Raw genomic sequence first — 15,037 nt, 5'->3', positions numbered from 1 at the left:
CCGTGCAGCAGAGAACAGATGCACTGCAGAGGCCCAGAGGAAACGCACCGCGCGCAAGGCCCGGGCTACCTCCGCTTCCACTGCAGCAGCCATCCACTTGTGTCCTACGTGTGGGCGTGCCTTCCGGACCCAGATTGGCCTCACCAGTCACTTCCGGACCAACAGTCACCAACCCTCCAACTAAAAGTGAAGTCATGGTCATCTTCAAACCCGAAGGACGAACAACAACAACATTACATGTTGGAATTTGGAAAGACTGCTGAGTCCAATGCTAGAGAAATGTCTCCTCTGCTGGAAACCATAATTACAGAGAGAGGTGAAAACTGTACACAATTTTGCAGGCACATTACTTGGAGACTTTGTCAAGATGGTTTATCAAAATATTATTGAGGATGAGAGACTTAAGATCTATGGAAAGAGTGAAACTGGAAATATTCATCTTACAGTAAGAAGATTACGGAGTAATTTAACAAAGATGTTTAACATTACACAAGTGTTCAACAGAGTAGGGAAAAAGATTTGTTTTCCACCAAGTCAATCTCAGGTTAATCAGTAATCAAATGACATACATTTAAGATAATTAGTTTTAAAACCCCGAAGGGAAAGCAACCACTTATTAGACCAGCAATACAAGAATGAAAAGAATGAATGCAGCACTAAGTTTCAAAAGGGAACTGGACATGTACGATAAAAGAGACGTTTGCAGGACAATGGGGAAAGAACAGGGAGCAGGATTAATTAAATGGAGCTTTTGTAGAGCTGGCTCAAATAGATTTTTCACATGATCTCCTCCAAAGCTGAACGACCCAATGAAGGACATGGGGAGTGTCAGGACCTTTAGGAGCAATGTTATGCAGACTCTGACCTGATAGAAGTATATAGGTATACATTGGGGGCATGGCTGTGTTCTGCAGCTGCGGCTCACCGGCAGTCTCTCTGTTTTTTTTGTTTTTTTTCTGTCATTGTCGTTGATAAATGTACGTTTTGTTTTATTTTTAATTCTGTGTATGTAGGGGGGTGGTGGGGGGGTTGGGGGAAACCTTTTTTTCAAATCTCCTCCTCAACGGAGATGCGACCTTTACCGTGTCGTATCTCCGTTCGCGCTACGGCCTAACATCGTGGAGTCGGCGGCCTCCAGCTGGGATCGACCTCAAAGACTCCGGTCGCAGGGCCTGGACTTACCATCTCGGAGGCTTCGGCCGTGGGCTCTGCAGACCGCAACATCGGGAGTTCGCAGGTCCCTGGCTGGCGACCGGCTTTTGGGAGCTCCAGCCGTAGCAGCTTCGACCGCCCCGAAGCGCGAGGTACGATCAACCCGCCCGCAGGCCCTTCATCGCCCTGCGTGGCTCGGCCGCAGCACTTTCCATCGCCCGGTGGGGGCTCAGGACTTTCATCGCCCTGCGTGGCTCGGCCGCAGCACTTTCCATCGCCCGGTGGGGGCTCAGGACCTTCATCGGCCTGCTCGGCTCGGCTCGGCCCTGGGACTTTCCATCGCCCGGTGGGGGCTCAGGACTTTCATCGGCCTGCTCGGCTCGGCCCTGGGACTTTCCATCGCACGGTGGGGGCTTCAAAAAGTTGGGAGGAGATAAGACTTTGCCTTCCATCACAGTGAGGGTGTGCCTAGAGCAATCACTGTGATGGCTGTTTTGTGTAAAAATTATATCTGTGTGTCTTGTGCTTTTTAATGTCTACTGCCGGACCCTGACGTGAGAGGACGCTGGCGTTGAGTATTCGCCGCTTTTCCGTCAGGATAGTTTGTCTGTTTGTTTCTATGTTAATTGTTTTTGTAAAGCGCTTTGAGCATGTGATAAGGCGCTATATAAAATAAATGGATTATTATTATTATTATTATAGAATGATGTGCAATATACGTAGTTTATGTGTAGTATTCATACATTTTCTCATGGTGTAAAGGTCAAATACTAGATGGCATGGCTTTAAAATAGAGGGAGAAAATTTAACAGAGACATGCAAGGCAAATTTTACACACACACACACACGCACTGGCAGGGGAGGTGATAGAAGTTATTATGTTTATCGGCTGGTTAAGCAGCGGCAAGTAAGGGTTTCATTGTTTCGTTGTTGATACATATGACAATTAAACACTCTTGGTTCTCTAATTCATCATCTTCTTTTAAATGTTTGAAGATCTCCAACAATTTCCCTCAAACTGTACCCTGCTGATTGCAAATAGATACTGGAAATGGTAATACAGAATGAAGGATATGAAGGGGGCGTGCAGACAGGGAGATGCTGTAATATGGCTCAATGAGTCAACTTCAGGGATGCTTTTTTGGAAAAAACTGGTGTGGAACATTAATACCTATCAACTAATATGAAATTAATTCACTATCGACATATAAATTCTTGCAACCAAGTATAAAACCGGCCAATTGTCATATTGTTTACTACGCTGTTCCATTATAAATGTACCAATAGGAGTTTGAAACAAAAACCCAGCAAACAGAGGCAGTCACGTACCCCCAACTCTATATCTTCATTAACTTTGCAATTAATCAATGAACCAGTTGAATAATATCAAACTGCATTATTGTAGCTTAACAGTGCAAGCCAAAGATGCATACTCACGGTTTGAATTTCTATAAAGAAGAAATGGGTCTTGGAGTTGAAACTCCAGATCTTTGTTGATGGGTTCAACTAGGTTTTTCATGTTTAATCGATTCATGATTGTAAAACCATGGTAAGGTGAAGCAGACCTGTGCAACAATTAATTTGCATATTGTTTAAACTCACGATACAAGAACACTATGAAAATATAATACTTAACACCACTAAATACACTTTCCTTCTCCATTAATAATTCCTTAATGTAGGGTATTGATTGGTTATAGATAGGGTAGACAGTCACGTTCCCCAGATGGAAAAAAATCAAATACTAGAGGGCATAACTTGAAGGTGAGAGGGGCAAATTGTAAATGAGATGTACTGGGCTAGTTTATTTTAATTTTTACACACAGGGTGGTGGGTGCTTGGAATGTGCTGCCAGGGGTGGTGGTTGAGGCAGATATGACAGTGGCATTTAAGATACTTTGGGATAGGCATATGAATATGCAGGGGATGGAGGTGTATAGATTATGTGCAGGCAGGTAAGAATTGATTTTGGTATCATGCTCGGTACAGAATTGTGGTCCAAAGGGCTGTTCTTGTTATAAGTTCTAATATAAAATAGGTTTTCTACCAACTTCCCAAATGAAAATACATTTCATGAATCAGCCTGTAAGGCATGTATACTTTTGTGTGCAATATAAATTGGCTTGTCTCAAAAGATCTCATTTTACTTTAACACTGCCCGTGATAAATGTGAACCATCTAGAAATCGCCAATGCTTCAGTGAAACCTCACTGCCAATGTAATTGATGTGATAAGGTCATCAATCAAATACCTGAAAAATAGTTTTCTATCTCAGCTTTCCTTCAATGTGCATCTTACATCGAATAATTGGGCCAATTTGCAAAATAAGTGCATCCATCTGTTAATCAAACCTTGCCCACGTTCAGCGCACACACTTACTCTGTCTCTGCTGGCCATTTCAGAGCACTTCAACTGTGATGAACTAAGTATAGGTGACAAAAACCTAGGGCAGATCAAACTCTTCACTGCATCACGGTTGAAATATTTTGAAAAAGTCCCAATACACACATGTGCACCAGAAATAACCTTTTTAGTTTATATTGGCCAAAAGACGTACAGGTATGTAGGTTAATTGGCTGGGTAAATGTAAAAATTGTCCCTAGAGGGTGTAGGATAGTGTTAATGTACGGGGATTGCTGGGCGGCACGGACTTGGTGGGCCGAAAAGGCCTGTTTCCGGCTGTATATATATGGCCCTGACAACATAGCCAATTTTCTGTAGATGAACACCGTATTTATACAGCCTTGATCACTCAAGACTGATGGTGCTGTATATGAAGTTACAATATTACTATATTTTTACAATCTAAGTCAACATTGAATCAAATCAACAGTGCACACAATGAACCAGGGCAAGCCGAGGGACGCACTCATGGACACTGAGCGCAACCGAAGGCTCTGCCGACGGGGCAGGTACGCAGCACTGGGACGGCTACACAGTAATGAATATTTCTTTACAGTAGAGAACTGCAGATCACAATTTTTTTTCTCATTAATCAACTTATTTCACCTAACAAATATGCCAAAATTCAGCAGCATCAATTTCTCACAGACCGTTCTCACATGGTAATGCTTTCCATCGACTTGCTAGAAAACGGTGTCATTTTGCCTTACTTTGCCTTAGAACGGAGATGAGGAAAAACTTTCAGAGTTGTAAATCTGTGGAATTCTCTTCCTCAGAAGGCAGTAATTGTGAATGAACAGCCATGATCACATTGAATGGCGGTGCTGGCTCGAAGAGCCGAATGGCCTCCTCCTGCACCTCCTTTTAAGCTAAGTTGTGGTGTGAAATGGCAGTGGCGCACCATGAGAGGGAAAGTTCATGCAGTAGTTATGAAGTTGGTATTTTTAAATGATAATTATTTTTTATTAAGGTCACTATTTTCAGTGTCAGCAGTGTCAATCAATTAATTTTTCATTTAATTTAAAATCATTGAAAACATAAGCGACGTAGTAGTGCTGGTTTCCGACGCGCTGTGACGAACGTACCACACATATCTATACAGCTGGCAAGCTCCTTTTTGTCTCTACATATGCGTTTTCCATCAACGTCTTCAGCGTGGTCTTGTTTGGTGTCCCGAGTTCCATCTTCCATGGGTGGGTTCCCACAGCACAACCTTGTTTGCTGGAGTTTCTGGGTGGCGGTGGCAATGACCAGCGAGCCTCATCCTTCTCCACCTGATCTTCTCGGTCAGAGGTGGAATCTCCCCATAGAGTTGGTGTGGTCCCTCCAACTGACATTTTGTCTTCTTGGCATTGAGGTGGAGGCCAACTTTCTCGCACTCCGTCTCGACCCTGCCGAGCAGCTCCTGTGCCTCCCCAATTTGGTCTGACAGCAGGACGATGTCATCAGCGAAGTCGAGGTCTGACAAGTTGACTGACCCGATTCTACTCAAATGCTTTGGGGTGATTGTGAAGCCGAGGTCCTTGTGGTTCTTGAGCCCCTGCCTTATTGCATAATCAAGGACAATGACAAAGAGAAAGGGTGCCAGCGTGTCTCCCTGTAAGACTCCCATGAGGATTTCAAACACTTTGCTCTGGCCATCCGGGGTAACAACCTTGGCCGTGGGTGGTGCCCAAGTGCATATCCTCAATGGCTCTCAGGAGACGAGGAGGGATACCATAAGCCTTCAAAATCCGCATCAATTTGCGTTGATGAATCGAGTCAAACGCCTTCTTGAAGTCAATGAAGATTAGGACAGCCGGCAGGTTGTTATTCTTCACTTCCTCAATGATTCTTCGGAGGGCCAGGATCTGTGTGACCTTGTTCCTCTTCTCTCTGAAGCCGTTCTGATTGTAACGTAGCTTCGTATCGACGGCAGCCCTAATCCGGTTGAGAATCAAGCGGTTGTAGACCTTGGCCAAAACACATGTCAGGCTGATGCCACGACGGTTGTCAGTCTTGTTCAGGCTCCCAGATTTGGGGACGGGGATGATGTTGGATTGTGACCATTGTGTTGGCTTGTCATTCGTCATTAGTGCTGTGTTGCAGAACTTGAGCATGATGTTGTCGAGCTCAGTTTTTCAACAACTCTGGAGGGATGTTATCAGGGCCTGGACTCTTCCCCTTGCTTCAGCGAGGTCTTCACTTTTTACAGCTCCTCCAAGGTAAAGGGGCCATGGTGAATCTGTACATCCATGAGGACAGTCTCAATCCCCTCATCTTCCTCAGTGACAGTGGTAGGTGATCCAAGTAGGTTCTTGAAGTGGTTGAACAACGTGTTGATTCGGTCCTCTGGAGAGTTCCCTTTGACTTGACCTGAATTGGCCTTCCTCCTGCTACAACCCTCCATGCTTCGCTATACCGCTAGCCAAAGTTGGCAGCCTCTACGGCCTCTATCATTCCCGCAACCTCCTCCTCCTTCAGTGTGCCGTGCACCTCACAGAGTTGGGATTTGGCTGCCTTCAGGTCCTCCATGAGCTGCTCATTCCTGCTCTAGTGTTGGCCTCTTGGCATTCAACAACTACTTTCTGTGCTGCAACAACTTCCGGGTGCTCAGTGTTGCGACTTCTCTTCACACGCTTCACGTTGGGTAGACTCTTCATTGGTTCAGAGTTGGCCTCTATGAATAGTTTGTAGCGAGCCGTAACATTTTCCCTCGCCTCAGCTCCTTCCCTCTCCTCTTCCTCCTCCTCTTCTTCTCGTTTCTCCTCCTCCAGCATCTGGAAGCAGTTCACCACCTCTACTGTGTATTGGGCCTGTAGATCTAGTCGAGAAAACAACTTCCAGTCCACTTTTCCCTTGGGCCCTGTAGATTTAGGCAGGCTCAGGCTAAGCATCACTCGCATTGTTACCACTCAGTGATCCGAGCTCAAGGTCTCAAAAGTGCTGTACGATTCAGCGTCCATGAGACTATTGCGCCATTTGCCTCGTACCATGAAGTGTCAATCAAAGGCAGATTTAAAGTGCATGCCCTACATGGCAAAAAGATATTTCATTTTTAATTTAATTTGCTGAGAAGATTATTTATTTATAACTGTTCAAAATTGATTGGAACAGGTAAGCTATAAAATCTATTTTGTAACAGAGGCCAAAGTCAACGACTATTAATTTTGTTCACCGATTGCTGTTAGAAAGGGAAGACACTTTGTGGTCGTTATCTTTCATCTCCTCGATGTCCATCAACAACAACTTTCATATGGTAAATATTTTCAACATATAAATAGTTGAGAAGGTAACCCTTTGGTGTTATTGCTTTTTCACCTTTTAATCTGAATGGATTATAATCAGTGGTACCCTAAAAAGGATTGCCTGTCAGGATGAGCAACCGGCTCATGGGCCATCTAAAAATCCCCACGTGGTTTTTGCCGAAATCAAGAGAATTATCCTGCTCCAATTGCATTGCACAAAAATTAGCATCTTCAACACAGGATTTCCTCAGGATTGCTCGAAATTCTATTCAGATTATAAGTTTCTCTTTTCAATCTCCTTAACTCGCTGAACATGGAGCACAGATCAAAGCCATGCAGTAACATTAAAAATTAACCATGGTATTAAAATGCAAATGTGAGATAACCTGAATCTTATTTTAAATGTAGCACTGAGATAGATTGCCAGGCACATTTTCATCAATGTCTTTCATTACCTTTGCTACAGTTCTGAGGTAGGTTGGGATGTGTCTCTATAAATGACTTTCTCAATGAATTAGAACCGAAGAATAGCAAGAATATAAAACACCCACCACTTCCCAGTGCAGAACCATTGTTCTCACTCCCATCCTCCACACAAACTCAACAATGTTTCTGCTTATTAAGCAGAACCCCACTTTTTAAGAAAGGAGGAAGAGAGAAAATTGGGAATTATAGACCAGTTATCCTTACATCTGTAGTGGGGAAGATGCTTGAGTCGATTATTGAAGATGTAACAACAACGCATTTGGAAAGCAGTGGCAGGATCAGTCAAAGTCAGCATGGATTTATGAAGGGGAAATCATGCTTGACTAATCTTTGGGAATTTTTTGAGGATGTAACAAGTAGAATGGATAAGGGAGAGCCAGTAGATGTGTATCTGGACTTTCAGAAAGCCTTTGACAGGTCCCACACAAGAGATTAACGTGCAAAAATATAGCACATGGTATTGGGGGTAGGGTATTGACATGAATAGAGAACTGGTTGGCAGACAGGAAGCAAAGAGTAGGAATTAACGGGTCTTTTTCAGAATGGCAGACTAGTGGGGTGCCGCAAGGCTCAGTGTTGGGACCACAGTTATTTACAATATATATTAACCATTTATTAATGATGGGGGAAATTAAATGTAACATCTCTAAGTTTGCAGATGACACAAAGCTGGGTGGCAGTGTGAGCCGTGAGAAGGATGCTATAAGACTGCAGGGTGACTGGATAGGTTGGGTGAGGGGGCAGATGCAGAATAATGCGGATAAATGTGAGGTTATCCACTTTGGTGGCAAGAACAAGGCGGCAGATTATTATCAATTAGGAAAAGGGGATGTGTAACGAGACCTGGGTGTCCTTGTACATCAGTCACTGAAAGTAAGCATGCAGGTACAGCAGGCCGTGAAGAAAGCTAATGGCATGTTGGCCTTCATTGCGAGAGGAGTTGAGTTTAGGAATAAGGAGGTCCTACTGCAGTTGTACTGGACCCTGGTGAGACCCTGGAGTATTGTGTGGAGTTTTGATCTCCTAATTTGAGGAAGAACATTCTTGCTATTGAGGGAGTGCAGCGTAGGTTCACCAGGTTAATTCCCTGGATGGCGGGACTGACATATGATGAAAGAATGGATCGACTGGCCTTGTATTCACTGGAATTTAGAAGGATGAGAGAGGATCTTATAGAAACATATACAATTCTTAAAGGATTGGACAGACTAGATGCAGGAAAAATGTTCCCGGTGTTGGGGGAGTCCAGACCAGGAGTCACCATTTAAGAACAAGGGGTAGGCCATTTAGGACCGAGATGAGGAAAAACGTTTTCACCCAGAGTTGTGAATCTGTGGAATTCTCTGCCATAGAAGGCAGTGGAAGCCAATTCACTGTGTGTTTTCGAGTTAGATTTAGCTCTTAGGGCTAACGGAATCAAGGGATATGGGGAAAAAGCAGGTACGGGATGCTGATTTTGGATGATCAGCTGTGATCATATTGCTCAAAGGGCTGAATGGCCTACTCCTGCACCTATTTTGTATGTTTATCCAGTGGCATCGGATTACCATTTGATGTTCCTCACTCAATGATCCTTGTCCTCTCAGGTAGTACATTTCAAATTAGCCAGCATTTTGTCTGTGAACTTTCCAAAGGCTTCATATTCCTAGGTAATGGCTCACACTCCTGGAAATAATACTTCAGCTAAATTAGCAAATTTACAGATGATACAAAGCTGGGTGGTAGTGTGAACTGTGAGGAAGATGCTATGAGGTTGCAGGGTGACTTGGACAGGTTGTGTGAGTGGGCGGATGCATGGCAGATGCAGTTTAATGTGGATAAGTGTGAGGTTATCCACTTTGGTGGTAAGAATAGGAAGGCAGAGTATTATCTGAATGGTGTCAAGTTAGGAAAAGGGGACGTAAAACGAGATCTGGGAGTCCCTAGTGCATCAGTCACTGAAAGGAAGCATGCAGGTACAACAGGCAGTGAAGAAAGCCAATGGAATGTTGGCCTTCATAACAAGAGGAGTTGAGTATAGGAGCAAAGAGGTCCTTCTGCAGTTGTACAGGGCCCTAGTGAGTCCGCACCTGGAGTACTGTGTGCAGTTTTGGTCTCCAAATTTGAGGAAGAATATTCTTGCTATTGAGGGCGTGCAGCGTAGGTTTACTAGGTTAATTCCCGGAATGGCAGGACTGTCATATGTTGAAAGACTGGAGCGTCTAGGCTTGTATACACTGGAATTTAGAAGGATGAGAGGAGATTTTATCAAAACGTATAAGATTATTAAGGGGTTGGACACGTTGGAGGCAGGAAACATGTTCCCAATGTTGGGGGAGTCCAGAACAAGGGGCCACAGTTTAAGAGTAAGGGGTAGGCCATTTAGAACTGAGATGAGGAAAAACATTTTGCAGTCAGAGAGTTGTGAATCTGTGGAATTCTCTGCGTCGGAAGGCAGTGGAGGCCAATTCTCTGAATGCATTCAAGAGAGAGCTAGATAGAGCTCTTAAGGTTAGCGGAGTCAGGGGGTATGGGGAGAAGGCAGGAACGGGGTACTGATTGAGAATGATCAGCCATGATCACATTGAATGGCGGTGCTGGCTCGAAGGGCCGAATGGCCTCCTCCTGCACCTATTGTCTATTGTCTATTAAAGCACAAGTTCCTGAATTTTGAACCTCATGCCGAGGCCAAGATTGCATCTGCTTCATTAGCTTCATCTGCCATTTTCAAACATTTGCGCATGAATTCTCAAAATCTTTCTTTTAAAGAAAAATTGAAATATTCAATCAGAGAGCATCTGTGGAGAGAGAACGGTTCAGGTTAAAGACCCCTCATCAGTTTCTCTTTTCAGTTACTGCTCAACCTGCTGAACATTTCTGCCATTTTGTTTAATTTCAAATTTCTAGCATTTGCATTTTCTTTTTTTTAAACTTCACCCTCCTTCTAAACATTTACTGTGAGATAGGAAGGGTCCTGACCCAAAACATCCCCTATCCATGTCCTCCACAGATGCTTCCTGACCTGCAGAGTTAATCCTGCACTGTGTTCTACCATTTAGTATACTGTACATGGTTTGTTTATATTCATTCTGCTATAGAATCTAAAAGAATTATAATATAACAATATACTTGTACTTTTACTAAAATGGCGGCGCTGCCCTAGCAGCTGCAGCTTACCTGCGGTCCATTTGTCTTTGTGTTTTTGTTGTTTTTTTGTCTTAATTGTAGTTGTGATGTGGTGTTTTTGTGTTTGTGTACTATGTGTGTATGTGGGGGGGAGGGGGGGAATTGTAAAATTGTAAATATGTGTCCTTTCCGAACGGAGACCCGACCTTTGTTTTCTGGGTGTTGTCTCCGTTCCTGCTGCGGCCTACCATCGGCCCAACTCCTGGAGCTGGCGGCCTCCAGGGCTCCGGTTCGCAGAGCCCGCGGATCGGACTTACCATCACCGGAGCCGGCCGTCCTCGGAAGCTCCGGCAGCGGCAGCGTATTCGCCCGCCCCGGGTCGCGGGGCTTGGGTCGCGGACATTTCACCGTCCGGCACGGCCTAAAATATGCCGCGGGATTTTTCTCTGCTGGGCGGGGGCTTCAATGTCGGGAGCCACAACCGCCCCGACGTGTAGCAATAGCAGCAGCAGCAGCGTGTTCGCCCGCCCCGGATCGGACTTATCATCGGCGGAGCCGGCCGTCTTCGGAGACTGCGGGAGCGGCTGCGACTCGCCTTAGGCTCGGCCCGCTGTGGACCGTCCGGCGCGGCCTGCAACCACAACAACCTGACCGTGGGAGAGGACAGCAGGAGAAGGGAAAGACATTGTGGCCTTCCATCACAGTGAGGAGAGGACTGGAGGAGACTCACTGTGATGGATGTTTCTTTGATGGATGTTTCTTTTTTTTGGTATGTTTTTAGGGTTGTGTAATTTTAATGCCTATTTAATGCTTTTATTGTTGGACTGTGGGTGACTGAATTTCGTCCAATATTGGATGACAAATAAAGCTATCTTGAAATCTTAATTTTGTACCCTGCATTTGGTGCTGACAATGTGATCATCCCATTAGGGAAATTGTACATGGGGACTCTATTGCAAAACACTTTGATTTAGTCCATGTGGGGCACTTTGATTTAGACCTCGTGGGGCATTCTGCGTTTTCAAGTACACTTCACTTAAGTCTCCAAGCCACCTGTGGCACCACATACCATTCCATCAAAGCTCAAAGAACACGATTTGACTTGGCACAAACTTGATAACCTTCAGGACTCAATAACCAGCCATACCAGCCTTATATTTTACATTTACAGCATTGCATATTTCTCCTCGTATTCCGCATGAAATTGTACTTTTGCATGCACCTCCTCCAAACATGTAATTTGCAATTCACCCGCTTTTCCCAACCTTCTGCAGCCGGCACCACTACTTCATCCCGCGTTCTTCTCTCTCGTTTGATCTCCACCCCATCACAAACTTCCCCTTAGTTCTCTCCACCCCTTCCCCACTATTGTAAAATCATTTAATTGCTAACTTTTCCAAATGATAATCCATCTGAAATATTAACTCCCTCTCTTGCTGACTGACCTGCTAAATGTTTTCAGCATTTTCTATTTTTAATTAAATCCAAAAATTTAGTTTACATATTTTGAAGCATACCTGGTGTACACAAACAAAGTACCCTCGATGTCTGTCTTCTCCTGTGTAGAAAAAAAATCAAATTAAACTATGTAATAAAATACCACCTTTTGTGTTACTGACAAAATCTGTATTATCACCAACAAGCTAATCATCATACTGGTAATAATTCAAGTGAAAGAGTGCTAGGCAGGCATTATTTTTGGATCCCCGTCATTTATATTTCCATCTTCCCACATTGTGCCAGTTAGCGAAAAATAGTCCACTCCCTCAAAAAGATGAAGTATCTCACTTCGACTAGAAGATATTGAATGAAGCCTAGCAGTAATTAGTGACCTCAAACATCTGACTGACAGGAATGATGAGAAAAATTAGGATGCACATGAAAAGATTAGATTTGGAATTTGATAGTTTTTTTATAAATCCAGCCCAACTAAAAACTGTATATACTATGAAGAATTCTTCATAAGGCCAGACTGTATCTGTGTCAGAGGAATTAATGAGTCGTCAACCTGATATACTTTCATTTGAAAAGGGAAACAAAGAATGAGGTTTAAGGAAGTACAAAAGTAGAGAAAGAGGGAAGGGAAGAATAAAAAGGTCCATGCTGGGACAAACGAAAGGAAAGAAACTGCAGAAGGATAAACCTAATCCTAATGCACGGTTCAAGCGAATGGTTCTGAGAATGACAAGGAATGCAACGGAAAATGATGAATCCAACAGATATGCAAGATCTTTACCAAAAGAATGCCAGAAAAAAAATGGAATCACAGATATGATCTAAATTTATTTTTAATTTATATATTTAAATATTGAGCCCAGTTGCAGGTGAAGTGAAAGATGAAGCGTTGTTTGTGTTTCTGTTAAGTTTCACAGTAGAAGTGCAAGGTGGTTTCAGACAGAACTCAAAATGCATGAGACAGAAAGCCAGTATCTTGTCATTCGCTTGAATTGGGAAGTGGATATGAACAGAAACAGTTCCTCATTACCTTAGTAATTCCAACTATTAAGGTGAAGTTAAATAAAACATAAGGGCAAAACAATGTGCCACATAATGCTAGCTATGTTAAATTTTCATACTATATTTTTAAATGTTAAAAAAGCCATCACAGTCTAGACCAAAATTACCCAAGAAGCATTTAGAAAGCTTAATTAAAGCCATGTCTGTCAAAAGTACTGGAGGTTAGAAACTTAAACTAATGTAAATTTGCTCAGATCAATGCAGATGAAACATTAAATCAAGTCGACATATTTAGTATAAAGGTTCTGTTTTTCAATTTAGAAACAAGGTAAGGTCATAAGTGATAAGAGCAGAATTAGGCCATTTGGCCCTTCAAGTCTATTCCACCATTCATGGCTGATCTATCTCTCCCCATTCTCCTGCCTTCTCCCCATAGCCCCTGACATCCAAACTAATCAAGAATCTATCTCAGCCTTAAAAATATCCATTGATATGCCCATTTAAAAGATTAATTATCTTCCATTGTTCATTCCAAATAGGCTGAACTCCGGTGACACTACGATGCCACTAGTGGTTAAGTTTAATTTGCCTCCTTACAACAGAAGAATCAGGATGTTGAACTTTTGTCAACTTTGACTTAATGTTCCATCATCAAAAAGGAAGCTACATAAACACACAGGGAATCACATAGGAAGGAACTGTAGAAGCGGATTTGCACCGAAGATAGACACAAAGTGCTGGAGTAACTCAGCGGGTCAGGCAGCATCTCTGGAGAAGGAATGGGTTGAGACCCTTGTTCAGAGCTTGATGCGGTTGGATGAGGTGTAGTGCGGAGGCTCTTGTGACCCAGGCACCCAGTGATCAGCCCATGGACGAGTTAGTGTTGCCTTTACAAGCCCCTGCTATAACCCGGCGCACAAGTTGAGGACAGGCGGAGTGAAAGCTCACCCCCTCCCCGGCGGCAACAACAACAACAACAACAACAACTCACCCACTCGCTCGACTTGGGGTTGAAGGTGTAGAGCGCGACCTGGCTGGTCACGTCGACGATGCTGGAAATGAAAGGGTCGTTTTGCTGCAGAGCCGACAGGCTGATGTCGCGCCCCTTGCTCAGCGCCTCCATGTTGGCTCCCCCCGACCTGGGCCGTGGGGGAAGGCACAACACAAACACCGCTCCTCCCGCCCCTGCACCCCCGACGCGCCGTTCCGGCCCTCGCACTCTTCCCCCACAAACAACCATCATCGCAACACAGTACCCGCAACGTCCGCCGGTCCTGCCAAGTGGTATCTTGTTTTATTTCGCTTCACTCGAGGAAGCATTTATTTTCTAATTTGCTGCGAGATAAAATTGTGGACGGGCCTCGGTGTTGCTTCAAAACATTCCGCCAACCGGCTGCAGCAAATTGAAATGTTTTATTTTGCACCGGTTGAGACAACTGTTACTTGCCATTCACTATAAAGGTTATTTCATTCAAAAGTAACATCCTTTGTCTGCATAAAGCCACCAGTTGCATAATTAATACTACTCACTGGTCATTGAGTTTAGTCCCACATTGCCAATTGTTCTACAGGTTGCAGTTAACCAGATTTCCAAAACTGACATGCCGCTTTTAATCTCACACGCGAGATATTGCTGCCCCCTCCCGCCCCAAATAAAGCATTCAAACCTGCTTGCAAGTGGTAAACTGATACATGATGTAAGGGACTATCTACTCAATCCTTAATTCGAGTTTCAAACAATCATCAGAAATTGCAGGCAGAGGCTGCAATATATAGGCCAGTCGTTTATGTGGGAAGGAACTGCAGATGTTGGTTTATTAAAGTCTGAAAAAGGGTCTCGGCGAGAAACGTCACCCATGCTTTTCTCCAGAGCAGAGTCCCGTTGAGTTCTCCAGCTTTTTATGTCTATCTTAGGCCAGTCGTTTAACGTGTAAACACTGACAATATATTTGATGGATTAAGTATTGGTTTGTACAAATTATGGATTGTTAGTGACATTGTTCCCTCACCATTAAATCTCTCCGTTTTATTTCTTCAATCCGCATGATTATATTGTGCTCTTAGCAACCCTCTCTCTTTGGAAATTAATTATCTTTATACTTGCAATTTTAGACACTTGGAATCATCATTTATTTATGCTTGCCTTCACTGTGCATGCATTATCGACTGGAATACACATCTCTATTTTTCTCTAGGGTATTTATTTT

General features: G+C 43.7%; 1 protein-coding gene across 1 annotated transcript in view; it reads right to left on the bottom strand.

Moving 5' to 3' along the window:
- Window positions 1-13,985, bottom strand: part of dcp1a (decapping mRNA 1A) — a 50,945-nt gene extending 36,960 nt beyond the window's left edge. Inside the window, exons 1-3 of the mRNA XM_078413914.1 lie at window positions 13,822-13,985; window positions 11,891-11,931; window positions 2,590-2,717 (exon numbers count right to left, since the gene is read on the bottom strand). Of these exons, the coding sequence (XP_078270040.1) occupies window positions 2,590-2,717; window positions 11,891-11,931; window positions 13,822-13,953 (301 nt within the window). The 5' untranslated portion in view covers window positions 13,954-13,985. The remainder of the gene's footprint in view (window positions 1-2,589; window positions 2,718-11,890; window positions 11,932-13,821) is intronic.
- Window positions 13,986-15,037: the final 1,052 nt, after the last annotated feature.

This window comes from Rhinoraja longicauda, chromosome 17 (assembly GCF_053455715.1).
Source record: "Rhinoraja longicauda isolate Sanriku21f chromosome 17, sRhiLon1.1, whole genome shotgun sequence".
Taxonomy (NCBI): Eukaryota; Metazoa; Chordata; class Chondrichthyes; order Rajiformes; family Arhynchobatidae; genus Rhinoraja; species Rhinoraja longicauda.
The sequence above is the reverse complement of the archived record's forward strand: the minus strand, read 5'-3'. Positions and strand labels throughout refer to the sequence as shown.